A 26472-nucleotide genomic window follows, 5' to 3' on the forward strand; every position below is an offset into this window, starting at 1 on the left:
AGTCCGATCGCCTCCAAAGTCAGCAGTACCGTAATTAGTCTCCTTTTGTTAATTTTGCACAAGTTTGGCTCGCGCGATTTATCTAATTAAGTTTTTAAAACCCTTTTGGCGAGAAAGAAAGGTAGAAAGTGACCAATAGAAGGAGAATAAAACTCCCGTGTTTTTTAATAATAACCCTGACAACAAAGTACAAGTTCTTAGTCGAGAAATTTTAACTAAAAAAAAGAATTGCATTTTTTTATCGCGGTCTTTGGACTCTGAGAACTAAAAAATAAGACCCGTCTCTCGAGTTAGTTGTAAATGAATCTCGAATGATTTTCATTTAATTTCGTTAAAAGTGACGTCACGTGTGCCGGTGTTTTCGTAGAAATTAATAAATTAATCAAGAAAAAAAGGAGCCCTGAATAGTACGAAACGAAACAAAAATACAACCTAACGTAAAATAAAAATATTTAAACTTAACATATATAAAGTTATTAAATCATCTATTAAAAATTATACGCGATTTCTTTTGCGGAATTTCTTTTTACTTCAAAAATGGAGGTTTTTTATAGAGAGATTTAAAAACTTTATAGTCTACCCGTCGACGTTTTTGTATGCGACTGATAAGCGGTTGGTTGATGGATTTCTTCTGTGAGGTAATATTATTTTAATTGCCTATTAATTTGATTGCTCGTTTTAGGGTAATTAGACATAACTGACAGTTTTCGGGACAAAGCTTGTTTAAACCGGATGTAATTACTCAAAATACACAACGACCTTTGTCTAATTTTAAACCCGATGTACTCACCAAGGATATTGATAAAAACACTCTTAATATTGACAGAATTTGCGAGACATAGTGAGCTAGTTATTTAGGCTAGAAACAACCCAGTATACATCAGTTAACGCGGTACTTAAAACTTTAACTAATCATTCGATTTTTTTTAAATAAACTGAGAAAAATTTGCTCCAGGTTGCAATCAGCATAAATTGCAACAAAATTCTGCGTAGTTTAACAAGCTAGAATTTTCATTTCTGAAGGAACTATTTCACTACGGGATAAGCGTGCAAAAGATACGGTTCTACCATAATAACAATTACTTCAATCAATTAGTCGTACCAGACGAAAACCCCCTCATTTTCGTTTCCAGCTTTCCTTAATGGTCAAATGACAAAGCGGCTAAACTAAGCCTTGCTTATCGTATCGCGTAATGACCCAGTCCGGTCCGGGCGTAACCGGGGGTGCTCAAGCTGCCTTCCCGCAGTTTTGGGACCATTCCCTTAATTTTTGCCATGGTATTTTGCGTATATGAACAAGTTGCGTACGTTTCTAATATAGACGCAAAACGTTGCTGGGAAAGCAATTTTTAGATATACGGCGCGGTGCTTATTAAATATAAATGCTTTTCGGTGGTTGTAGCGGAGACTGCAATAATAAAGTTTCAAAGTTAAGATACTAAGAACATTCAGTTTAACTGAGTGAAAATTTAGAAACTTTTAATAGTTTTAAACATTATAAGCAGCCGCTTCCTATTTAGCCTGCGCATATATTATCGTATGCTCAACTCAAAAGATTTACACGTTGACTTTTTCGACCTTCAACGCGTGGATTGTTTGACAACTTGAAAATTCTTTCATCAATAATTTAAAGCAAATTCGAAGAATTACGGTTTACTTTTAATTAGATGGTTCTTCCTTTTCCTTTCAATCCTTTGTTTGTTTATCTTAAACTTCCGGAGGATTTTCTTTTTACCATCGGTTTCAATTCCCTGTTCGTGACTCAGTCCGTTTTTCAGTCTACTATAGGGAATTTCTTTTTCTCCTAAGCCTAGGTCAATTTAAAATTCCAGCGGTTAAAGTCTGCTTTTCCTACTCTTACATTAAATTCTGTTTTGTGTATCTAGAAAATTTATGGCAACATTCTTTTGAATAAAGTAGGGCTTACGCGCGCTGTAGATGCTAATTTTAGACTTTGAAAAATCTACATGTTGAGCAATGCATTTACACCAAGGTTCATTTAGTATATTACACCGTGAATGTCTTTGGTTATCTCACGAATATCGTACTTTTAGGCATAATGTTACATAACCGCCATCATTGCAAACTGTAGAAAATAGAGCTTTCTCAGTTGTGAAGTCAGCTCTATTGGAGAAGCGTCACTGGCCTACCAAGTGCAGAGCCGTGGAGAGATTTTATGGGCTCGGGGCAAAATCAAGAACTAGGGGGCCCCCATACAAATGGGCCGGACCGCCTAGAAGGTACGGGCCCGGGGAAAACTGACACAATTACCCCCTCTCTCGACGGCCCTGACCAAGTGGTATTTGGTACCGCCAAATTAGACTTAACCATTTTTCTCATTATTATTTTCATTACCTCTTTTTATGTAGATGTCATTTGGGTGTCGGTGACCCTTATGGAGCCCACGTACCCGTCTCGAGGAGGCTACACGGTGGGCACGGGAGGATGCGTCGTCGGTTGCGAACCGGGCCGATTCTTCAGTCGGGGCGTAGGCGGCCGATCCATGTCTTTGGCCGGAGGGGCTCTAGGCGGAGTGGGCATCATGGGGATCGGAGAGGTCATCCCGGACGAAGACACTCCTCTTCGCAAGGAAGGACAGTTGACCCTCGAGGAGAAAAAGTTCTTGTTATCTGTCGAGAGGGGAGACTTGGCGTCCGTCCGAAGGTCAGTTCCAAGTTCATTAACTTTTTTACACCTATTGTTTAATTGAACTTAGTTTGGTGTGTTAAAACTTGCGCCGCGGCTTTACCATAGATTAATCCAACGATGGGCTTAAATTTTCCGAATTAATCTACTCATTATTAATTAGCTTTTTACGTAACTTTGTTAACCCCTTCTGGGAATTCCGCACCAACATGGTAGACGTTGTAATTGCATAGTATAAACTGGAAATCCAATAACGCCTGCCTTAATACGTTAGATCATAACCCTTGGTGTATATTATAGGCCGAAATTTTAATTCCCTTACACTCAATTATCCAAAGACCCATCTTAAATTCGGGGAAATATGTTTAAATTAATTATGGCATCCGTCAGCTTTCACTATATGTACGTCTGTTGTTAGACTCATTGATTAAGTGTATTTTGGATCCATTTTGATAAACTGTAATTTTAGACATATTTAAGCTTAATATCAACTGGCTGGGGATATTCTATACAGACGCAATGCGCAAATTTTAAGTCACAAGTCAAGAGTTCACATTTAAATATGAATCAAACTAACACGCAAAGTAATTAAAGCAAATTTGCTTCAAAGTTACCAGTCCTTTTAGTTCGAAGCTATATTTAACGTCTTTGTTGTCGACATACCAGTCCAACAAATGCTCTGTCTTTAGAAAACAAGGTGGTCAAACACCATACTCTATTTTAGCCCTACTTTTAGAAACTGGTCTATTACAAGCAGGGTTGGCAACTACCTATCCAGTCCGGTTTAAACCACCTGGTTTAATCCGGATTAATCCACTTAAAAAAATCCACCTAAAATATCCGGCTTAATTATGATTGGGGAAAAATCAATTTTGTGCCATAAAAATAATTAAAATACAACCAGAAACAAGGCAAAAATATATGAAGCGACAACTAAAGATTATTTATTATAAATGATAAAACTAATAGTTATGTTACCGGTTACTGTCCAGTTACAGCTTACAATATTTTTCCAGTAGTACTCGAACTTAAAGCATAGCGTTGGTTCCAGTGGACAGGTTGACTTTCCTTACGAACTCCAGTTTTGGCTTGGGAAAGCTAGAGGCATTTGTGGGCGGAATTCATACGTGCATGCATAAATCCCGCCCACTAGCCTTTGCTAAACCAAACCCGGAGTTTAGAAGGAAAGTCCCCTTGTAAGGGATCCACTGGAGCCGCGCTAGTGTTAGGCTCGTGCACTCAGGAAAGAAATTGATTTCATGAAAACATTTTATCAGTTAAACTAGCAGACTATTTTATATTGGAGTCGGGGCTAGGGGTCGGGGAGTGCCCCAAAACTAAAATAAGAGCTAAACAGAAGTACTTTGCCTTCAAAAAAACCTAAAATAACTCGTGTTTTTAAAAAATCCGGATAAATCCAATAAAATCCGGTTTAATCCAATAAAAACCACTGGTCTGGATTTTATTCAAATTATCCGGATTTTTGCCAACCCTGATTACAAGGGAGTGAAAAATATGATTATTTCATTTATACGTAGTTCATTTTATTTGAAAAAGCATCTACTATATTTTTTCTAATCTTATCTATCGTCCCATGCTCCGAAATACGAACCCTCAATGTCCAACACAATTTTTAATGCATAAAAGCAATTCTTTATATGACCAACATTATCATTAAGCAAATAGCCCGAATCCGCGAAAACTCTTACATACATTATGGTAAACGATCTAGGCCCCTTTCATCATACCGATTAGTCATTTAATCCCCACCAAAATCTGAAAAAATTATAATTTTCAGTAAGTCATCATAAATTACGTATTCATTCTTTCACATTAAGGTGATTTTATTTTTGTTGTCTCAGACTGGTTTCCAATGAAACTAGGAGAACACGTTAAACGAGAAGTTTAAGGGTTGTAAGTCTGGTTCAATATGTAACGAGTCCCTCAATGCCGGGAGTTGGATAGTTAAAACTTCTAAATATATTCAGTTTTAAAGAAATTTTTCGATTCCCGTATATTTTAGGAATTCTCTAGCGTTTATTAATAATTATACTTGATTAAATGTCAAATATTATACCCCTCAGTCAGCAACAAACAGGCGCTAAGCCTAACACGATATTTCGGATATTCTAATTAACTTTCAAAAATTTATAGCCCCAAAATTTTCTCGACCATTTTCAGTGTCGCGTAAACAGCGTCCGCCTTTATTACGCGCTAGGAATTTAACCGGCCGTTAAAGGCCATTAAATATGACGTCTCTCAATTCGTAATTGCCGTCAGGTTATCCTGAAAGTCACTTCTAAGCTATAGCGACCCATTTAAGGTCCGACCATTTAATTGATTTTAGCTTCACCTCGCCGAGAAATTGGGTAAATTGTTAGGACCTTCTTATCTCAACCGGAGTATGCCTTACCTTCGAAAGTAAAGCTCGGCTTCCTTTAATTCTATTGTGAAAGAGTGAAGATTAGCTTACGTTTAAGTGCATTCTAGACACGAGTATATACCACCTCCAAAATTTACATAAATTATAACCAAAAGCTTTTTTATCAGACTTTTTGGAAGTTCAGTTCTAGTGGAAAATTATTCCATCAGTATGAGGATACCGCTTCAAAAATAGCCATCTTTCAAGTTTTTATAAATTTTTTTTTTAGTCGGTAACTTTGAATTGGGAGGGTTAGAAGTTTGGGATAATTAAAATAGGAGTTTTTATTAGAGAAAAATTCAGAAATAATTGAGGAAAATCTTTTTCCTCAATTAAATTGGCTGATGATGCTAATTATGGCTAGAAACCTATTTCAAAACATTCTAGTGTACGATTATCAATTAGTGACAAATGATTTGCCCTTATTTAGTTACTTTAAGGTATAAAGACGGCACTACCGACCTTTTATTTGCATTTGTAATTTCATTTATTGATACTAGAGCTGAAAGTTTTTATACCACGTTTAAATTGGATTGTGTAGCAACTTCGTTGGTATACCCTTCTTCATTCATTTTACGAGTTGAAGCGACGTTTTTTTATTTTATTTTAATTTGATTTCAAAAAGTCATTTAAATAATTACTTTCAGTATTCAATCCCAATGGAATTAGATATTCTCATAGACATGTATGGGTTATACACGATTTACATACTGAATTGAAATTCGTAAAGAAAATATTATTTATTTTAATTTCATGCAAAATACTGCAATTTTGAGGAGAAATTCAGTTTTTCAATTAATTTCTTGGGCTTAATATTTTTTCTCATTCAAAATGAGTGCAGAAAGAAAGCGTATTAGTTTATTCTAGAGCATGTTATAGCATTTACAGGCAATTCCCCACGGTAGTTCAAACCTCACTTCCTAGTTTTGACCCTGGTTAATATTTTGTTATAATAAGATTTCTTTTTTGGAGCTATTGTAGTGGTTTTTGCGGATAAAGTTATTAAACTGGGTAGAGGTTTTTGTATGTGGTTTTCCATAAATAAAGCCTTGGTCCCTTTTTCCAATAAAAGTGATCGAGTTGGACAGAATTATATCTGATATAATAATTTTATACGGTAGAGCCATTATCCAAAATCTAGTCTTTATACAAGGGCCATAATATTGAATAATGCATATTCCAGACGGGAATAGTATAGCAAATCTTACAATATATTAATGCAATACGTGCAAAACGACATTATGTCGTGTATTTTTGAATAAAGTATAAAAATGACCGATTGGATGACGATACTTGAACAGTATAAAAAATACTGCAGACTAAAAAATCCGGTAGAAAAGACGCCGTAAGAAAAGATATGCAAATTGAAAATTGAAGACGTTGGCCCAAAACTCCGAAACAAGATCCATTCTCGTGCCAACACCTGTTTTAGAATATAAAAGGAGAAATGCATAGGGATGGGGAGCCCGGAAATTATGGAATGATATTTTGATTCTGAAGTATTGTAGTAGTTTTAGTAGTAGGAGAAAGTTTCAAGGGGGCGTAGTCAGACGATTTCGTGACGTCATCAATTCATCATTCTCTATTTAAGAACAAGAAATAGGCGGAGAACCAAAGAGCAAGAGACCGAACACCATCGGAATTTTTCTTTGGCGTATAGTTCTCATACTCTTTACATGTCCAATGCATTGCCCTTATCGAAAAGCAAGGAGAGTTATTTGTATATTGGAGGCGAAACGTTGGAGAGACGTCTTTCTTAGTGTGAAAGTTGAGGGTTTTAGTTACTTTTTTTGGTAATAAAGTAATTCTCTCTCGACTCCTTAACTTACCGCTGTCACATTATAGTGCACGCGTGTTATGAACCTTAATTACGGACATGCGCAACTCTCATGTGGATGAAGGTATACATCCTCCTGTGTTTTCCATCTCCATCCGTTGTGAGTTTGGTCCAGAGCAGCTTCTCCCTTCCCAAATCCATATCCTTATACTCTTCTTTCTCGACGATATGTTTTTTGACGGTTCGCACTGATGATTTATCGAGATTTCATCGAAATCTGGCCCATGATCTCGGCTTTTTAGTATAGGTTTTCTATTCTTTCTTTTTTATCCATAACCTTTTCCAGGAATATATTTTTGTCTTTTTTCTTTGGCGAATTTTTTACTCGGAAATAATTTCGTTGATGGAAAAAAGTTGATTTGACCAACTGCGCATGTTATGGTTTAGTTGACTTAGTTAGAGAAACCTGATTAACAAGGAAACTTTGTCTATTTAGATCGAGTAACTCAGTGGTTAATCGTTGATTTAGTCTTGATTTGATAGAATTTCTGTAATGATTCTGTAATTTAATAATCGTAATATAAAAATCTATCCACGAAGAAAATAAGTAGCGGTTAAGATATTTACTATTTTTTTTTTCATTAATGTCTTTAAATGTTTACAAATACTGACATAGCCTTAAAAATTATGTAAAATACTAGAACCAAAATTTATATTTAGCGCTGAAGTTTTACGCTCAAACGCAAGAGTATGAACTTAAGACAGTTTCCTCCATTTGAACATCTCAAATTTTGAATCCATCTTCTCTTTCTAATCTTGTTAATTTCCGAAGCAATTAAGGAAGGTTTAAGAATCAGAAATTCAGCGATCGTGTGAGATTCAATAATATCCCTAGAAAATCCTGATGCCCCATTTTCCATTTCAAATCTTGATTCTCCAATTTCGTTTAAAACAAATCAGAAATGGGTGAAGGGCCTCCGTGCAAGATCTCTTCTTGTTCAGAGTCTGTCTTGACAGAATGTGCAAAGCGGGTTTTGTAATACAGCTTCATCGAGCTTCCCTATCCCTATCCCTGTCCCTAATTAAAAGCAACGGCTATTCGCGCGATGGTCAAATGCAGGCCCATTAACTCGTTCAAAGCCTTAAAGACTGGCTAGTTCATCTTTCAAAACTGAACGAACCGAAACAGAAACATCGGGGAATGGTAAACTGTATATTGGACATTCTAACGAATTCAGCTTTGTGTCCTGAACAGCCAGAGTTCTATCCGCTGGTTTAGGGATAGCTACGCAAAAATGAGAGTCTTTGTCTTCTCTTCCTACGATTCAACCCTTCTCATCAGATCTTCCCGGGAACAGAATGTATACAACCCTTAATTTGTAAAGCTAGATGTAGGATGGTGATTTCACTCTGAGTCTGAATTGAAAGGATGTTGAAATGGATGGAAAAACTATTTGATATTTGAATTGTTATACGGTTTTTAAAGTGAGGTTGGTGTTTTTGTACTAAATGAGACTTGTATAAATATAGTTTAATTGTGAAATTCCATTGTGTTTAGGATGGAATGTATTGGATAGTTTTAAAGGACTGACTTAATATAATATTTACTGTTAAGTCTAGTATTTAGTTGGAATTGGTTTAACCTTAATTGGAAACTCTGAAAAATATTAAATAAATGTAATGGAAATGTATGAGTCTATAGGCGAAGAAAAATATTATTTCCATATCTTATATGTCTATATTAGTATGAAATGATATCCCCGAGTAAAATCAATGGTAACATAATATTCATCACGGAATTATTTACTCTCAATCCCTGCTATAGCCATCGCAGACCCAATTGTCCCAATAATGGGCAAACGCCAGGCCAGTGATAAGGGAAAATATGTTATTTCGCGCGATATAACCCGGCGAAATATGACCAAGAGAGTCAGAAGAATCATAAAGCGATATAGAGAAATACTAAAGGGGGTCAAAATTCGCTTTTGTGCATTACCTTTGCCTAACAACTAAGCAAAGCGCGAGGCAGTCGTAAACAAATTGATATGGTCCGGTTATTTAGGCGCGAATGTGTTTGCTCCAACTGCGAATTACGTAAGAGTGGGAATTCCGAAGCATTCTATACCTAAGTGACCAAGCATCCGTACACGCCGTTCTAATTCCGGAGCTTCCATTGCTTCGTTGAGAATGAATTATGCCAGTCATTATAGTTCATCCCAATAAGAGAATGCTTCGCTGAAACTGGCGGGATATTACTCCTATGACGTTATCTCTCATCGCTACCTATCTGGAAGAGCCAATTACAGTTCTGTAGACTTAGATTGGCGCGTTATGAAACCCGTCACTGAGATGGAATGACCCTTACGTCCATCTGAACGTTGGGGTGAGAGTTTGGCGAGTACTCGCCTTCTCTAGCGCTACAAAGATAAGTAGACAAACGGTGACTACCTTTACCGGAAGTACCACGCTGGCCCAAGAGTTTTGGTGACCTGACTGTAGGTTTGAATGGGGTTGGAATTCCCACCTTGTTTAAATCCGAATAAGGTCTCTGCTTTCCATAAATCGGAGTTATTCGGGGCTGCCTGGCGCTCGGATGTAGTTTCCGGTCTCCTAGTCAAGCTGCTAAAATGGCTCTCACGGATCATTAAGGGAAGAAGGCTGACCGTGCAGGGACTCATTGATACTGCGGAGAAATCTGAGTAACTCTGAGCCATGGCACTCTCTTAAGCCTTACGGGTAATACCTTTTCCTGTCCCGATTTAATAGGAAGTCCTTGGCTAGTCTGGTCATGACTCTTTCCCTATACTCCGTCTGGGAGGATTTCAGGTCGACCAGTTTTCCATTCCATGGACAATAACTCGCTACCGTATATCCTTGATTTGAAGAAACATTGCCTCGTTATCTTTCACCGGTAATTTTCGAAACGAAAGGTATACCTAACCCGCTTCCTAATACGAAGCGTTTGTGTTGGGGAATGAAGTTAATTTTGGGTAATGTTTTTAACTAATTGGATTTAGAGGAGTTTTCGAAAAGACGAGAGCAGTCTCGAAAGCGTTTCTTCAAATGGGCACGGTTTATGTTTAATTGAGTTAGATTTAAGTAAGGATTTTGCTAGACTATCTTACAATTAACTGTTCTGGGAGATGCGGAGATTTAGTGAGTTTGAATTTAAAAAGAGGTGTAATTACTAAGAGATTTGACTTAAATCATCGTCAGGATTTCGTTGAAAAAGAATGAAACATTTCAGCTGTAGAAAAATTTCAACTAAAGCTACGTGGGCGCGAAGTATTGATTATGGCATACACCAAGATGGGATGAAAAACTTGTGTCTGTAGTTGACACCTCGGATATCATTGCCTCAAAAAATAGTTGTGGACTGACATTACTTCGGCGGGACATATAGTTTGGCGTTTGTTCCTTTTCTGGATTAGCAATAACGCCAAGTTTGCGAAAGTCCACGCGCTGCGTCCGAGTATAAACGAAAGGATGCTAGAATCACTATCTTGTTAGAGAATGGATTTATCTCCTGTATAGATTTCTTTCGTTGGGAAATCCCCCGTGGCTATTCTTCTAGAGATGGGGAATCCCACTGCAACAGACGTATAAGTCTCTCAGGTCGATTCGTGGCTCGATACGAATATTACCCCAAGGGCCAAGGGCACTACTGATTCTACTTTATAGGTCTACGAGAAACAGCCGGATAACTTCAAAATCTTTCAAGAGCGCTTCGAAACTTTGACTCGATGACTCCGCAAATGGGATTTTGGGCCAAAACTTGAAAAAAGAGTTAGCAACGTAACATTGTATCGGTTCGATGATGTAACAAAAACTACTGTCGAAGTTTTAGAAGTAGAAGGTGAAACGGGTCTAAGACAAGTTCGTAAGTCCAATTTGGAGATCACATCCTTATCACGTTTGATAGAATACAGCGTCTCTTGGAGTTTTATATTTTTCATTCTTTAAAGTAATCATTGGTCACACAAAAAATTAAGCCATTAAAACCTTTTCTCGAGGCAACCGTGCGTCTTAGAAACATTTTTTTTCGGTTATACGAAGCGGTAAAAGTTTTTGGTGTTTTCTGGGCCATTTGAGAAATGGTTCTTTCCTTTCAAGACCGTTTTCGGTGACGTCTAAGAATCGAGGAGTTTTTTAAGCCCGAAGAGGAAAAAAGAGCAACGGCTCGGTTGGATATGGGCTCGCTCTCAATCTCATCTCCTTTCTTTTAGCGTTCAGCCATATTGCTGAGGGTTTCTTTTTTTAAAAAAAGTTCCCTTTTCCGAGGAGACTGAGGTTCCTAATGCTTCTCGAGTCGACAATAGTTGGCGTTTTGCACCATTTATTTTCCACCACGCTTTTCGTCTGACAAAATCTTTTAAAGAATGATTAACGAAACTAGGCGTATACCCAAAATGGGTAAAACAGAAAAACCTAAAATTTGAATTACCTTTTGGGTTATATTTCGCGTCAAGTAACGCATTAAAGCATCGGTTTTGGACGATGAAACCAGTGAGGACGTATGAGGAAGAGAGTCGGAGAGACCAAATTCTCCGTCAGCCCCATCAGTGCTTTGGCCCGATAACAGAATGTGGTTCCTCGGCTATGCGCCAAAATAGGTGCGCGTGAGAGCGATATCGGACTGTGCCGTTATCTTCCCCTTCTATCTTTGACTCTCCTTCTCATACGTCCTCACTGATAAAACATTAGAAGTTTCAACATTTTTCTCGCCATATTATCTTGAAAATCAAAAACAGGATTCATTTGCGTATGTTAAACAGAAAACTTAAGGAATGGTTAGGAAGAGGTTCTTTTTATTTATTCCGAAAGCGAATTTCAAGCCTGATCCATTGCAGGCTAAGGCTTTTAGTTTTAGAAGTAAAAGAGAAAGCTTTAGAGCTCTGTTCAACAACTGTCAGTTAACTTGGAGATGTAGATGGTCTTTAAGCCTAAAGAGTAGAGAGGTATACTGGGGAGAGATGGGAATGGTTTTAGTCTTCTAGCCAGGCCGGGCTTTTTTAAAAAGCTTCCGACAGAAGTAAAATAAACAAGATTCGAGGGGGTTCTCTTTCAAATATCCCTAGTATTTCCTTCTTTTTAACGTGTTTCACTCTTTTCAAAATGTTTTTAGTAAATTCAAAGACACAACATCCATGTAAAGTTATTTTTCTAGTCTACCGAGCACCCTCTTCCAAGGAGTTTAATTGAATTTTAAGCGAGAGTTTCCCATCTAATTGAAAACAAGCGAACTACTTTTAAAACTAGTCAGAGTTTTTAATTTTGTCTAGCAACAATTCTGTCTCCGTTATTACTTTTTAGTCGCGTTAATTTACGTAATGTTTTTAAATTTCCAACATGGATAAATGAAAATAATTATATGTGGTTTTGGTGTCAATCGGTGCAGCTTTGACTGGTGTAAATTATAGCTTACCAGGAAGGACTGAAAAATTTTGTTTTCGACTTATGTTTGGAATATTTTACGGATGACCCCTTAAATTTAATTAAGAAACTGAAAGACAATGATTTCTAATTTAATTAAGGGGTCGTCCCAAAATCGCTCAAAGCATTACTCGAAAACAGTGGCCCGGACGGCAAAATGGAGATAGAAGTTCCATTTTCGACTCAAAATCGCCCAAAAGAACATCCCCTTTATTAGGGCAGACTTATCAGAAACACTCTTATAATTCCTTGTTTATGATGAAAAGGTTTCCATACGTTTTTGTCGTGGTTGTTTTAGTTGCTACTATTCCTTTAAATTAGATGGAATGCTAAGACACAGAATCATTTTCCGAGTAGGATCGTAAGACAGCTGGTAAATTTCTAGTCTTGACTAGAAATTGCCTTCACCCCGAATTTTAAGGAATATCTTTCCGTCACTTTTTTATACCCACCCTTTAAACTTTACTTCCTCCATTTGCGAAAGTATCGAAATTGTCTTTTTGACGCCGTCTGCTCATAGCGTCGTTAAACATCACAAACGTACAAGTTAGGACTTTTGTTTCAATGGATGTCGTGGAGGTACGATGTAGGCGCGGACCAGACTTCGGCTTCTTGTTTTATTAGGGATGAAACAGCTGAGCGGAATAACTTTTAATAGCGTCAGTCGCGTCTCCTTACGACCAATTTCGCAAAAAGACCAAAATCCTTCGTCCATCCCTCTCTTAGCTTAATTATCAACACGAAAAAAGGAATAACAAGTTTTATTTATAGCTAAGGGGATCTAGGAAATTTTGTTCTGGGTAGTTTGCATAAATATTTCTTTTTTATATTTCAAATTACATCTAATAAGAGTTTATTATTTTAGTTGTATAAATTTCTTTCCGTATTTTCCGTCTTGGATTTTGACGGATGTAGATTTCGCGTTTAAGAACTGGGTATCTTATTTCTCTTTCGCCTCGCTAGCAAAGAATCGATCCGTATGGCGTTTCTGCACTTTCTATCCAAATTTTCTTTGTGTTATTTATTTCAAAAGTATTTTATGGTTTTAAGTATAGGGATGCTTTGTCATACTCGAGTGAACAATGAACTAATATTGTCGCGGTAATTGAATAAAATTTAAATATACCGAAACGAGGCTGTTTTTGAAGTGGTAACGACTCCTTTTTGCGCGAGATTTAAGCGTGAAAGCGCTATTCAAGTTCTAACCAAAAGAAGTATACTTGATGAAATACGCTTTTTAGTATAGTATATAAATCTACCTTAGTTTTAACCTATCTTTTGTTTATCTTAAGACATTACTTGTCACCGGGTTCATGAATCTTTATTCCGCACGACTATAAATATAATCTGATAAATATGTAAATAGGAAAACAAGCCCCGAAATAGCAATCGTTGGACCTTGAATGAATTTCCTTCAAAATTTCTTCATTCCCTAGAGGATTTCTCCTTTCCTTTCCTCGAAGCGAGAGAGTTGCTTCGTGTAGCTTGTCCGTGGGATTATGTGGAAGGCTTCTCTCCCTTTCTCTCTCTCTTTTCACGTCCCTCCCTCTATTTTCCAGAAGGATTCGAGTTTTCCCAAGATTTATATTTCTGCTTTTCTCGAGAGGGAAGGCTTAATGTGGGACAGAGAAACGCGTTGCACGCAGTGCACTGCCAATGCAGGCAGGCAGGCACTCGCGGAAAAGCCTATAATTTGGTTTTCCTTTCAGCCGGAACATTTTAATTATTACGCCCTTTGGTAAACGAAAATATTTGGTTTCCACCCCGGGGTTCTAGCAGGCGTCATTTAGGAAAACGAAAAATAAAGAACAACCACCGACCCACTTTAACAGTTTTAGCCCGTTATGAAAATATAACGTATGTAAATGAATTAGAGGAGAGCGCTCCTCTTCTAGCTTGTGGTTTAACTGCGCAAACTAATTAGTATATAGGATAATATTGGTGAATTGCGAGTAGTATTCAAAACTTCTTTGATTTATTTAGTTCATTAGTTTCAAACAGTGTCAGTTTCTGTCCTTCATCTTTCGTATTATTTTAAGAAAGTTTACGTTGATTTTAAAAATCCTTACTAGCAATTAAAGATTATTACGAAACCATCCTTCATGCTCAAAATCAGCGTATAAACTTATCGGTCTATAACAAAGTGAGCGAGCTTATTAGTAAATTTTTGTAGCAACTTTATTGTTGATAGTAAAAGTATCATTTCTAAAGACATCACGTACTGTCGTAACAAAAATTACTCTCCTAGCTTAAATAAGAAAGAATTCCCGGGGTTGTTTCTTAGTCTTCATATAGCTGCGCGATAATAACCATTTTTGAGAGAGCGTGAGTCCCTATCTTTTATTGAAGTTTAGGGATTTATCTAACAGCTCAATTCCACCGAGATCTTGAAAGATGCCCAACCTGGGATTTCCCCAGTTAATCAAAGGAATCCTTTATTTGCCATTTCGGTTTTTGCCTTAACTCTCTCGGGGTCTTTCTCTTCTTCTCCCGAACGCGAGAAATCTCCGAAGTTGATCTTTCTCTAGACTCCGTCCGTCTTTGGGCGGACCGAGTCCCAACCCCTTTATTTCGAAGACCAGTTAGAGATGACGGTAAGCGCGAAGGTACACGAAGAGCCTTTATCTTTAAAACCCTTTCGTAAACTGACAACGAGTTAGATCTCGTGGACAACTCAATCTGTCTTTGACTTTTCCATCGGCGTGGCGTGGTTTCTGGTCTCTAGACGGATTTTCGTGGGTTCTTTATATCTAGTCCTTCGTTTCGTTCCGTGCAACGGACCCTTTCGCGCTAAAGGCCCTTGAAATAACTACAATTTTTCTCTCAATTTCATTTTTAATTTTACACGTAATTTTAATTACGGTAAAATTTAAGAAACGGCACCAAAACCCCTGTCCCTGTCCCTGTCCCTGTCCCTGTCCCTGTCCCTGTCCCGGACGCGTCCGCGAAACGAACGCTTACGATGAGAGAGAGAGGGAAACCGGTCGCGTCCGCGAAACGTACGCTTACGATGAGAGAGAGAGATCGCTAGCGTACGCGGTGGCGATACGAAGCTCCGCGTAGAGAGAGAACTGCCTGCCTGGTATATTAGTGAGAGGGGGAAGAGGGAGAGGGGGCATCCCGCTCGGAGAGAGAGGAAAGAAAGGTAGTTTAAATCTCGCGGGCTTTTTTGAGTGAAGGGAAACAAGATGATAATTTTCGTGCACTACTGCACTTTTTTAATTTTACACGGAATTTTATTCCGTTAAAATTTAAGAAACGGCACCATGCGCGTGATACATCAGAGATTATGCTGAATGGTTAGGTTAGGTTAGGTTAGGTTTCGTAAAATAGAGGGGACGGTTTACGGTCATAGTGATTTCTGGTTTAGGGGATCCAGGATTTGGTTTTAGATACATTATTTGATTCGTATGGTTTTGAAAAATTATACTTTAGTGGGGTGCACAATTTAGTTTCATTAATATTATTTGAAATGTGACGTTATTAGAAATTAAGGGGATACACGATTGCGTTTCAGAAATGTTTTTAGTTGTACGATTTATTGGAGATCAACTATACGGGGGGTCACGTGAGCCGTGTAAAATTACTATTAAGGCCCAGCCCTTGGGCCATCTTGTTTCTTCTCTTTCTGAGAGAGTATGAGCCCCGAGATGGAGAAACTATTCTCTTCTCTTCTCATTTTTCCAGCGATGTAACCCGCAACCTTTTTTACTTACTCGCTTCATCCCACGAGAAGTTTCGAAGAGGAGAAAAACCACTTCAAAATATAAACCTTTCTCCAAAGATAAATAAAGAGACATTCGGTTTCAACTATACATTTTGAAGTTTGGATGGGTACTTAAAAGAAAAATTAAAATTTGTCGTATACTTTTTCGTTTCTTGAAGTGCTTCGACTGAGTATTTTAACTTAGGCCTAATAGGTGTAATTGCTTGGAAGAGTGAAAAAAAAAAATAAATGAATAAAAAATAATAAAAAGAAAGGTTTTTATGGTTCAGTAAAAGCAATCTTTGTTTTGGTTCTAATGTACTTGTAATGAAGTTTGACACTACGTCTTCCACATAAACAATATAAATGGAGCTTTATCTTCATTACCAAGTATAAACCCTTCGCTTTCAACTCATGAACGGAGCACTATAAATTTCCACGTATTTTAAACATTTTATCGTAGGCCTTAGTTCACTTTCATTTGCCTAATGCAGCCTCTTTGCATTTTCACGTCTCTACTCCTAACACAAAAACCAATCCAATCTCGTACGAGAAAACTGGTCTTCTCATCTTATGCCTAAATGATGGGATTCCCAATTCGGTGTAGAAACTCTGAAAATGGGAAAAGCGCGAACAAAGTTTATAGGGGAAACACCTTTCGCGTGGAAGTCCGAATCTGGCTTCTTGAAGGAAACTGGGCCAATTGGGAATATCGACGTCGATTCTCTCCAGTTTCCACCCCTTCTTTCTTGCATGCAGCTTTTCGGCTTTCTTTTAAGTGCTAACACTGCGTTCTGTAACTGAAGACTTTCATAGCCTCTTACATTTTGAAACTGACAATTTTTAAACTGGCTCACTTTGATTTTTGAGTCTATTAGACAAACCAAATAACAGAATTCAGCGTATGGGATAGTTATGGTAATTTTCTGATTGTAAATCTCCCCAGATGTGTTTTGGTCTATGTGGACATAAAAACTGAAGTCTGTCGAATTGAATAGACCGATTGCAAATTAGAGGTTAAACATCCGTAAAATAGTAAAACCATAAATCGAAATCAGTGGTCCGAGCGTCAAAATGTCATAGCTCATTTTCGACTCAAAATTTATGGCAGACTTACCAGAAACACCCTGTATAAGATGTAGTTACGGGAGGCGATGGAACAAGTCAGGAACATTTGCTTTTATCGAAGAAGCCAACGATCCAGCTGCAGCGAAAGAGAAATAGTCTTAGAACGCTCTAGGAAGCTGGCCCAGCGCAGTTCTGTCAGAAATGATAGGCTGCGTCCTAAAGTAGCCAAATGAGGAATCCAATTCCTATCTGCCAATTCTTTTTCTCCAACCTTTTAGGGGATACTAATTAATCCCTCCGGTGTTAGCGTCCCCCAATAGCCTGTCAGCTTTCTTATTCCGTAAAATAGGGCCGTAGTCATTGTCTTCCCACTCGTATACTCTTATGTCCCGAAATCATTCTCCAGGAGCTAGAAATGACACCACTGGGATTAAAAGTCTCTGGACCGTGTAAAACTTTCCTATAAGGATTGAAAAGGCTTAGCGATGAATTCGCTTTATTTTTAACGTTCGTTTTATTCGCTTAAATTGGCAAATTGTTAATCTAATAAAATAAACTCCGCCAGTTATTGTCAAGTGTTCGTCGCCAAATTCGTTGGAGTGTAAAGATGGTTACTTAGTTACCAAGTAAACCAGGATTTTCTCTTTGAAACATTTAGTTCTCTTATCAAAAACCCAGTTTGATAATCTTAGTTTAAAAGTTCCTTGAAATGACTTGTTTCTCCGAAAAATACGAATATGAAGGCCTTCAAGTTTTGAATGATGTTTTTCCATAACTAACGCTTTCAATTGGCTTCATTTAAATACAATAAACAGCTTTAATTAAAATTTCGTTCTCAACATACCAAGTTGAAATATATCAAAGTCTCAAAACAACTTTTTTATGCAAAAAATTAAGTATAACAAAATGTTTTACCGCTTCTTTGAGATAGGAAAAAAATCGTAAAATATGAAAAGATAGAAACTCAAATGTACCAGCATAGATAATTGGCCATTTTTAGAGCGCTAGATATATAAGCTTCCAGAAAAACGTAACCTTATATATTTCTTTAAAAAAAAACAGAGTAGGAAAATTTAGGAAGCAATTTCCTTATTTCGCCGTGTAGATAAAAATAATCGAGAAAAACCCGGGAAAAAAATCTGATATAACGTCTTTGGAAAAAAGTACGTCGGTATAACTCATCTCCACGAGTTTTTTTCTCTTCAAAACATTCTCGTTCCGTACTCCAAAGGAACGTGATTTCACGAGGCTGGTAATAACGGAGATACGCCATTCGAAAATGACTTGATAGTGAAGCCAAAAGTATATTTAGACTTACAGCTTCATAGCTTTTAGTCTTGAGTGATACCTGATTGGTGTATATAGGAATATTTGCCTTTTTTCGGACTGGAAATCGAATTAACTCGCAACCTGGAACGGTCCGCCGTTGCAGTTTCTCCTGGGTCCTCTTCTAGGATATTTTTCTTTCGTCATCCATGCCTTCCCAGAATCCCACGGGATGAAATGGTGGTAAGAGACTATAGGAAAGCTACTATCAGGTGTTGAGACCAGAATATCTCTATAGACGATCAATATATCACCTTGAAATGTCAGCACGAACGAAACTATGACCCCTTTTAACTCTAACACGTACTCGAAGATGATAAGAGGGATCGCGCGTAGTTGTTTACGTGCGGCAAATTCAACCTGGTACTGACAATCATCTTGGAAAGTTAGGGCAAGTTGATACTTCGGGAAAAGGTTAAGACAGGTTCGCTGAACGTTAAGCCTTGTGTCAAATCAGAGCGCAACTAAGTCTGGCACGCTTCGGGGATATCCGAGGGAACCCAATCAATGGCTATCTAGACTGTTTGACGGAACAACAAAAAAATAAACATGTGATATAATGTATAGACGTTTTGTAAAATATTGAAACGCAATTTTTTTGTTGTTGAACCATTTAGTTTCATTCTACGCAACAACGTATTCAGACTGCTGCAAAATTAGAGCACGTACTTGTAGCTATCAAAATCGCCTACTATCTTTCTTAAATTTACACGATCTAGTAACCTTTAATTCATTAAACCACGGAACCGAAAATGCAAATTCCACGCATACGCTTATCTCGGGAATCTTCAAATAATAATTTATATCTTCTCTTTTAAGTCAGAAAAAATTCGCTGATACAGACCTTCAAATCAGGGTAAATCCAAGAGAACTTTATGTAAGGAATAGATGAAAATCGCGTTCATCGAAGCAAGTTTGAAATTTTGAGAATTTTTCTAGTCAAATGATTACGCCTTCATCGAATTTCTGTAAAACTATGGGTGCAGACAAGGGGGGCGAGAGAGTACCCGTCTGTCCTCGTCTTAACGAAGACTGATTTTATTGATTTAGAAAAGTTTCCAAGTTTTATCCTTACCCCCCCCCCCCATCTCTCCCTGCTTTTATTGGAAATTTGGATAGTGGTTGCGAGGGAACGAACCTTGGATGTTTTAGCTTAAAGTATATGAAATAAAGGTTAGAAAAAGATACTCGGAATTTTCACGAGACTTCAAGAATAAACGTTATCTTCTGTAAACATGACGACAGTAACAGGTACAACATCTTTTCGCATCCCCTTCCTAGGTCCATAACGTGTATCGACTCTTGTATCTTCGATCCAGCACTTTTTGACCATATCTTTCTTTGTTCAAGACGACAATGTGTGCCAAACGTCGGCAAGATTGCCTTCAGACTTAAAGGGAACTTGTGTACTATTTCAATTAACAGTTTTTCCATTTTCTTTACTTCCACCGCCAAGAGGCAATCTCTTTTTTTATTTTTATCGTATACTCTTCACATTAGCATCCCTTCTTTTTCTTAGGGGTAAAAGGCTTACCATAAGTTTATAAGATATGTTCCATAAGTTTGTCACTGGTTACTGAGAGCTGGTTATGAAGTGACGTAGGTCATAGATTCGAGGTAAAGCGGCGCCTGGTGAGTCGCTGTCAAAGGCTTAGTGCAGATTTAATAGGAATATGGACTACAAAACCGATTGTAGTCAATTCTCGCTTGTCGTTCTCGAACTAGCTCGAGCTGTAAGTCTCTAGCATTACGAAGTATAAGAAGTGTCAAACTTATGGAACTTATCTTATAAACTTATGGATTTACGTTATTGAAAACGCTCCGGCGGAGTCCAAAGGGAAATTTCAAGGAGAGATAGCATCTCAAATGTTTCTTCGCTCCTAATTAGGAATGGAATGAAAACTATCCCACGCCTCTCTAACTTATCCCAACATCAAGCCCTAATGAAAATTAGAATGCACCTGAGGCTACTGCGTAAAGAAAAATATAAAGAGTTCGTTTGAAAATTGATGATTAAAGAGATAAAAGTATCTCAAGTATGTCTGGAGCTTTTTCTTTTTCTGTTTTGGCTTATTTTCAGACTCATTTTCGTTCGGTTCTTGGAGCTATTAATGATTAATATAAGGGTTAGTTAACCTTTGTATCCTTATAATATTTTTAATACAGTGCTGTAAAAACGCGAATGTTAATGTGACCGTTTAGTCTCGATTTTTAATCTCAAAACGCATCTTAATTATGCAAGAAAATCTGTATAGCATAATTTTAAACTTTTGCTCAGATGGTTTTCTTCACTTTGAAAGAATTTAAAGTTTTAAAACAAGTGTTTCTAATTAATTTTAAAATCTCAGGGTGAATATTTGAATAAATGGACGTGGTTTAACCTAATGAGTGTTTAGTCTCTAGAATTATACCAGGATAACGATGTCACAGCCGCGCCGTATACTGCACCTCTATACCATGAATGCAGCAAAAATAAGTTATTCTCTCTAAAACTACCCAAATTAACTTAATTAAATTTCTAGAGTAAGATGTATTTTAATTATGAGTGGCGTTAATTAAATAAACCTAGGCCTACATGTAAATATTTGCGAAATCCACTCACTCAATGAATGATCACTAGAACCCTTTGAAAGGTGATTTCTTAAAATGTGTAGTAAAATTGGTCTTAATAGGTGCTGTTAAACACCACTCAACAAAACCGTCGTGTCATTGATTGCATTTCGTTTGTTTTTCAGAATCCTAGAAGCACATCCGGATCCATGTATGCTAAATGTGAATTGTATGGACCCTTTGGGTCGGTCGGCCCTCCTGATGGCCATCGACAACGAAAATCTGGAGATGATCGAGCTTCTGATCGGCAACCGTGTCGAGACCAAGGACGCCCTTTTGCACGCCATCAACGAGGAGTACGTCGAGGCCGTAGAAGTCCTGTTAGAACACGAAGAAGCCAATCACACACCAGGAGAGTTGCACGTGAGTTAATATAAAAACTTCCTTTCGAGTTGAGTTATTATTTTGCTCACGTATACTCTCAAATGTCCGACCCCTTTGGAAGTATGTTGTTTTCCTTGAAACCACAATCAATTTCCAATGTTTTTCGACGATCTAGCTAGAGGGATATCTATCTTTATTTCTTGTAACAATTGACAATAACATTGACAAAGAGGGGGACGATAAGTAAAGTTTCTTCCGCATCAATTGTTCTTTTCAAAACCCCTTAAAGTCAGCCTGATTTGTCTTCCAAGTCCTGTTGAGTCACTTTACTTCAAATCCCCTGTACAAATTCTTTATATAACTACTTAGCTTTGACTTTGGGGACAATGCGTGTTGACGTTGAAGTCAAGGGGACACTTACTCAAAAACAATGTAATACCGAAGCTTAATTCGAGAGATCCAAATAACTAGAATAACCCAATTCTCTGATAAAAGTCTGCGAACTCAGGTGCGTGTACGCAGGTACAGGGAGTATCTGACCCCTCTCTCTGAGAACCATTCTTCTTTCTTTACACAAGGCAAGGGAGAGAAAAAACACTTTTGTTTTTTTCGGAAGAAACAAAGTTTGGATTGTTTTTCTTAACGTTTTTCTTCTGTTATTCTTCTCTCATGTCCAGTATGTCTTTTCGATCATTTAAGAGAATCCCTGGGTTCTAGACACTACCAATTTTGTCAGGTATTTTCTATCTATAAGACGATTTACCCTCTGTAATGTCAGATTGCTGGGGATATTGTCTGTAAGCCATTACCTTTGTTTTTGCTTTTTTGTAAGATGTTTCAGCCATATATAACATCAGAGAAGTAGTATACTGTTTTTTCTTTTCGAGATACAATAATTACGTAACAAGGGAAGAAACTTAAGGCAGAGAAGGTTCGCTAGATGGTCAGTTGTTTACAAATCTAGGAATTATTTTGAAGAACACATATATTGTAACGGTTCAGAACATTGAAACTGTTCTTAGTGTATATTTTATTATTTTTTCACGAGGTTTCAAACGTTAAACAAGTTTGACATGTTATTTACAAACCCGATATTGCGCAACTTCCACTTTTAAATGAAAAACATGGTTCTCTAATCCCTCAGTTCAAAATTGGATTGGTTCTCCGCTTTTCACCGAGTTTATGTTTTATATGGAAGGTTGATGCTCGAGGTTTAGGGATGTCTAGATGTAGTAATCCAATTTTTTTCTTATATCAAGTTTTTTCGCTGAAAACCCTTGGTTATAAAAATGGGCTGTTGCTCAAGTCAATATGTTCGGAGTACGAACGTGAATTGTTTTAATGTTATCACGAATACTGTTCTAGTGTTTCATTCCGAAGTACATTATTTGAGAAAAAAGGTTATACCAAATAAAAGTTTTGGTGAATATAAATTAATAATTTTATTGACTTAAGTAAATTTACAGTGATAAACTAGTTATTATTGAAAGTGTAACACTACTTACTTTGTAATGCTAGACACTTACTGAGAGCTAGTTCGAGAACGACGCGAGAATTGACTAAACTCGCTTTTGCAGTCCATTTTCATATTTATTCTGTACTAAACCTTTGACAGCGCCTCACCAGAATCTATAACGTTTCACCTACGTCACTTCATGACAAGCTCTCATTAACCAGTGTCAAACTTACCAAAGATATCTTATGAACTTATGTTATTAAAGATAGAAAAGTATTCGTGGCCAAATCCAATACATTCCTTATTGGTTTATTGTAGCTTTTTTCAAGACATTTTAGTGAGCTTGTACTCAGCCCACGCTGTATTTCCTAACTTCACCGCAATTTATATTGTCTCGGACATCAGCGGGTAATCTTTAATCATAAACGAAAAGTACTGTTTTTTCTTGCCTCGGACCCGCAGTTTATTTTTTAGAGCTTTTTCGAAAACATCCTCAGAAATTTCTTTTTATATACTCGACATCAACCGTAAGACGAAACACTGAGAATGCATTTCTGGCGTTAGAGAATAAGGGAAGCTTATCTTCTCCGAACTGGGTGTCTTGAGAAATTTAGTTGAGTCGAGATGGTTTGAAACACCAGAAGGTGTTGACGATAACAGGGCTATATCCATGATTCTGCAAAACAAAATTTCTATTATAAATACTAATTTGAGTAGCTTTCTAAGGACAAAACGTGAAGTACAAGCAAAATCTCTAAAATGGCGTTGTTTGGGAAACTTTGTTATAGATTGTGTTAGAAAAGTCAAATATAATTAGACGTGAGAAGAAAATGACTATCAGCTAAAATCAAATAAAACCAAGTCCATCGCGACTACTTGTTGACACTCTTTTGGCTCTAGTGAGGTATAAACAGCCGGTATAAAAGGGGTATTTGATGCCTTTGTCTTAGTACGGAGAACACCGCTATAGTCACCACTATTAGAACCGATTTCTTTTTTGTTCTATGCTTTGGCCGTTTTTATTTTAGGCCTCTTTGACGCTATCGCGGGTCGTCGCCGATGGAGCGATTTCTAACTCGGGACTATCTCTCCCCCTCTGCACTTTGTCCAATATTCTCACTAGCTCGAGCCATCTTTATCCTGAATAACGGCCAGTCCCGTAAAAACAGGCAGCGGCAATATCTTATTCTTTACGACACCATCGGCGCTATCCTTAGCTAACTCTTGCCACCGCACCGAACGAAAGCCGTCAGAAATGACACGAACAGGGTGTCCTCTAAGCATCCATTTTACTCTTTGCCGCTGTATTTTGTCCCCAAAAGGGGAGGGGCCAGTGTACCTTAGATACTGAATGCTAAAACGCTCTAAGTCCGCAAACCAGGAAGTAGGAAAGAATATTATCTTTTTATTTGGTTAATTGGCCCGTCATATTTATATGATGGATTTGATTTTTTTCTGTACAGAGCGTTACTAACAGACAGACGGATTAAGCTGGATGTAGTATTTTCTACATTGCATAGACCTCTTTAACTTGATTGACTTTGTGAATAATTATTATTTTTTTCATATTCAATCACCGCGAGTGCAAAGTTTCAGCTAAATTATTCTTAGAAATTAACGTTCACATTTGGGATGGATTTCCTAAAACATTTTATATACTTACTACCTTTTACTTCTGGTCCAAACTTTATCCTCAAAGCTCTCATATATTGTGGAATAAATGCTTGTCCGGGCATCATAAATTTTTGGAGGTCTCTGTAGATCTCTACTTTATGATCTTCCTATTTCTATCCATGGACCAATAAAAGCAGGATACGACTCTAGCGTCGCGATACATCCACTGAAAGCAACGCGCAACTAAAGTAGAAGTGATTATTTTTACTTCCGCTATTCAAATGATTTAATTATATAAGCTATAGTAACTTAAAAAACTTAATTAACCCTATGAGTATAGAATACGCGTGGCGTCAGTACTAGAAGTCGATTCGTGCTCAAAGAACTGAACAGAACAGAACCGAAAACTTCTTCGTTTTAACTGGCTCTTTCTCAAAGGTGCCACTTTTTTAGTGAGACGAAATACGTGAAGTGCTTTGAGAGTCATGTCCCTTAGTTTATTGGCCCATGTTCAGTTTATATCCTTTAGTAATCTCGGATTCCCCCCACTGCTCCTATATTTAACGGATAAGCGGGAAGATATTTAGGCCGTTAAATGTCGGCTCCTTATCCAGCCTCCGGGGTTTGAATTTTTTATGATAGAGCTGTTTCCCTCGTGCTCTAAGCTATATCGCGATTTCTCGCTCTTTGAGTTTGATAGTTGGACTGTATAAACGGGATTGAATACATTTGTTTGACCGAATTCTATAAACTAGAGTCCTCTATAGGATTTATTGACGACTGAGACCTTTTGGTGTCACTAAAAGACGACTGAAGTTGTGTTTTATCTCGTTTTCAATTGATCTTCCTCTAGACAAAGGGATGTCACTGTTTGAAATATTCCGTTGGGCAGGTTTTCAACGTATCTGGTTGCTATTTTCGAAGATACTACGTAGCCTAAAAGTAAAAATCCAGCAAAACTAGTTTAGTTTTCCGGAATAAAGCCGTTGTTTATCAGTCAAGTCAAGGATACGCTGATATTGGAGAAATACCCCTGCATGGTAGCTTACATTTGAACATTAGTGTTAAGCGGGATAAACATTTCTACAGGCGTTGCATTGAAAAAGCATTAGTAGAATTGCCCCTATTAGATGGCTTCACCTTAAACATAAAAGGATTCACTGTAACGAAGTAAATAAATCTTCATTTATTCATTCAAGTGCCAAAATGATTATCAATTCGGATATTCCGTTTAAAAATTATTTAAATTTGGATAAATATCTTTAATTTATGACATCGTTGAACGATTTTAGTGGGTTTATATTTCACCGTCGTGGAAAATCTGGCTGAGATTGCTCAACGACTTGCTTGTTACGACGTTGAGTGAAAAATCAAATTCCCGGGAGGGACACAAAAAATTGGAAGCGCTTGAATGATGGATGAGAGATTTTGAAGGAATTTCCGAAACGTCAAACAAATCCAAAAGCTTTCCGTTTATTCTAAAATGTTATATTTTTGATGATAAACATTATCCCCGCTTAAATATTTATTTCTAAAAATATTTTAAAGTCAAAAATCATGGGTGAATTTTGATTCTGCATGAGTTATAGGGCAAATGCGCATCCACTTTGAAATCTCGCGCATGATGAAAACAAAGCTGGGTTACCTTGATCGTAAACTAACAATGCGAGAAAAAAAGAACAGAATTTAGTTCTCTAAAATCGAAAGTACCATTTTGTAACGCCTTGTCACGTGTGCCCTATTTTTTTCATTTCTCCAGCAATATTTTCTATGGGTTGTGTATCTTCAATTATCCTTGCCCCAGATTTTTTGTTAGACTTACACATGAACCATAGAACAAAATTACCTTTCGTTACAATATTGATATTGTAGAAAATTTTCTATCTTTCAAAAATTGCATTTTTCAATGATCAATGACCAAATTTTATATCGATTTTTTTCTTTTCATTCCAAAAAAGATAGAGGTTTTAATAGAACAATTTCTGTTCGAGAAAAAAGAAGCCATGGACATATCTGCCAAAGAATTTTATTGTATTTCTTTTGTTTTAAAGTGCGGCTTTAAATCAATAGTTTAGAGCGAGCATCTCGCT

General features: G+C 37.3%; 1 protein-coding gene across 1 annotated transcript in view; it reads left to right on the top strand.

Annotated features, from left to right (window-relative positions):
* Positions 1-544: 544 nt before the first annotated feature.
* LOC149623583 (transient receptor potential-gamma protein-like) overlaps positions 545-26472 on the top strand; it is a 59301-nt gene continuing 33373 nt past the window's right edge. The window contains exons 1-3 of the mRNA XM_089852608.1: positions 545-638; positions 2370-2664; positions 21114-21351. Of these exons, the coding sequence (XP_089708734.1) occupies positions 2396-2664; positions 21114-21351 (507 nt within the window). The 5' untranslated portion in view covers positions 545-638; positions 2370-2395. The remainder of the gene's footprint in view (positions 639-2369; positions 2665-21113; positions 21352-26472) is intronic.

Source organism: Phalangium opilio, unplaced genomic scaffold (assembly GCF_054372755.1).
Source record: "Phalangium opilio isolate 3A_F unplaced genomic scaffold, DU_Popi_V2 ptg000113l_1, whole genome shotgun sequence".
NCBI lineage: Eukaryota > Metazoa > Arthropoda > Arachnida > Opiliones > Phalangiidae > Phalangium > Phalangium opilio.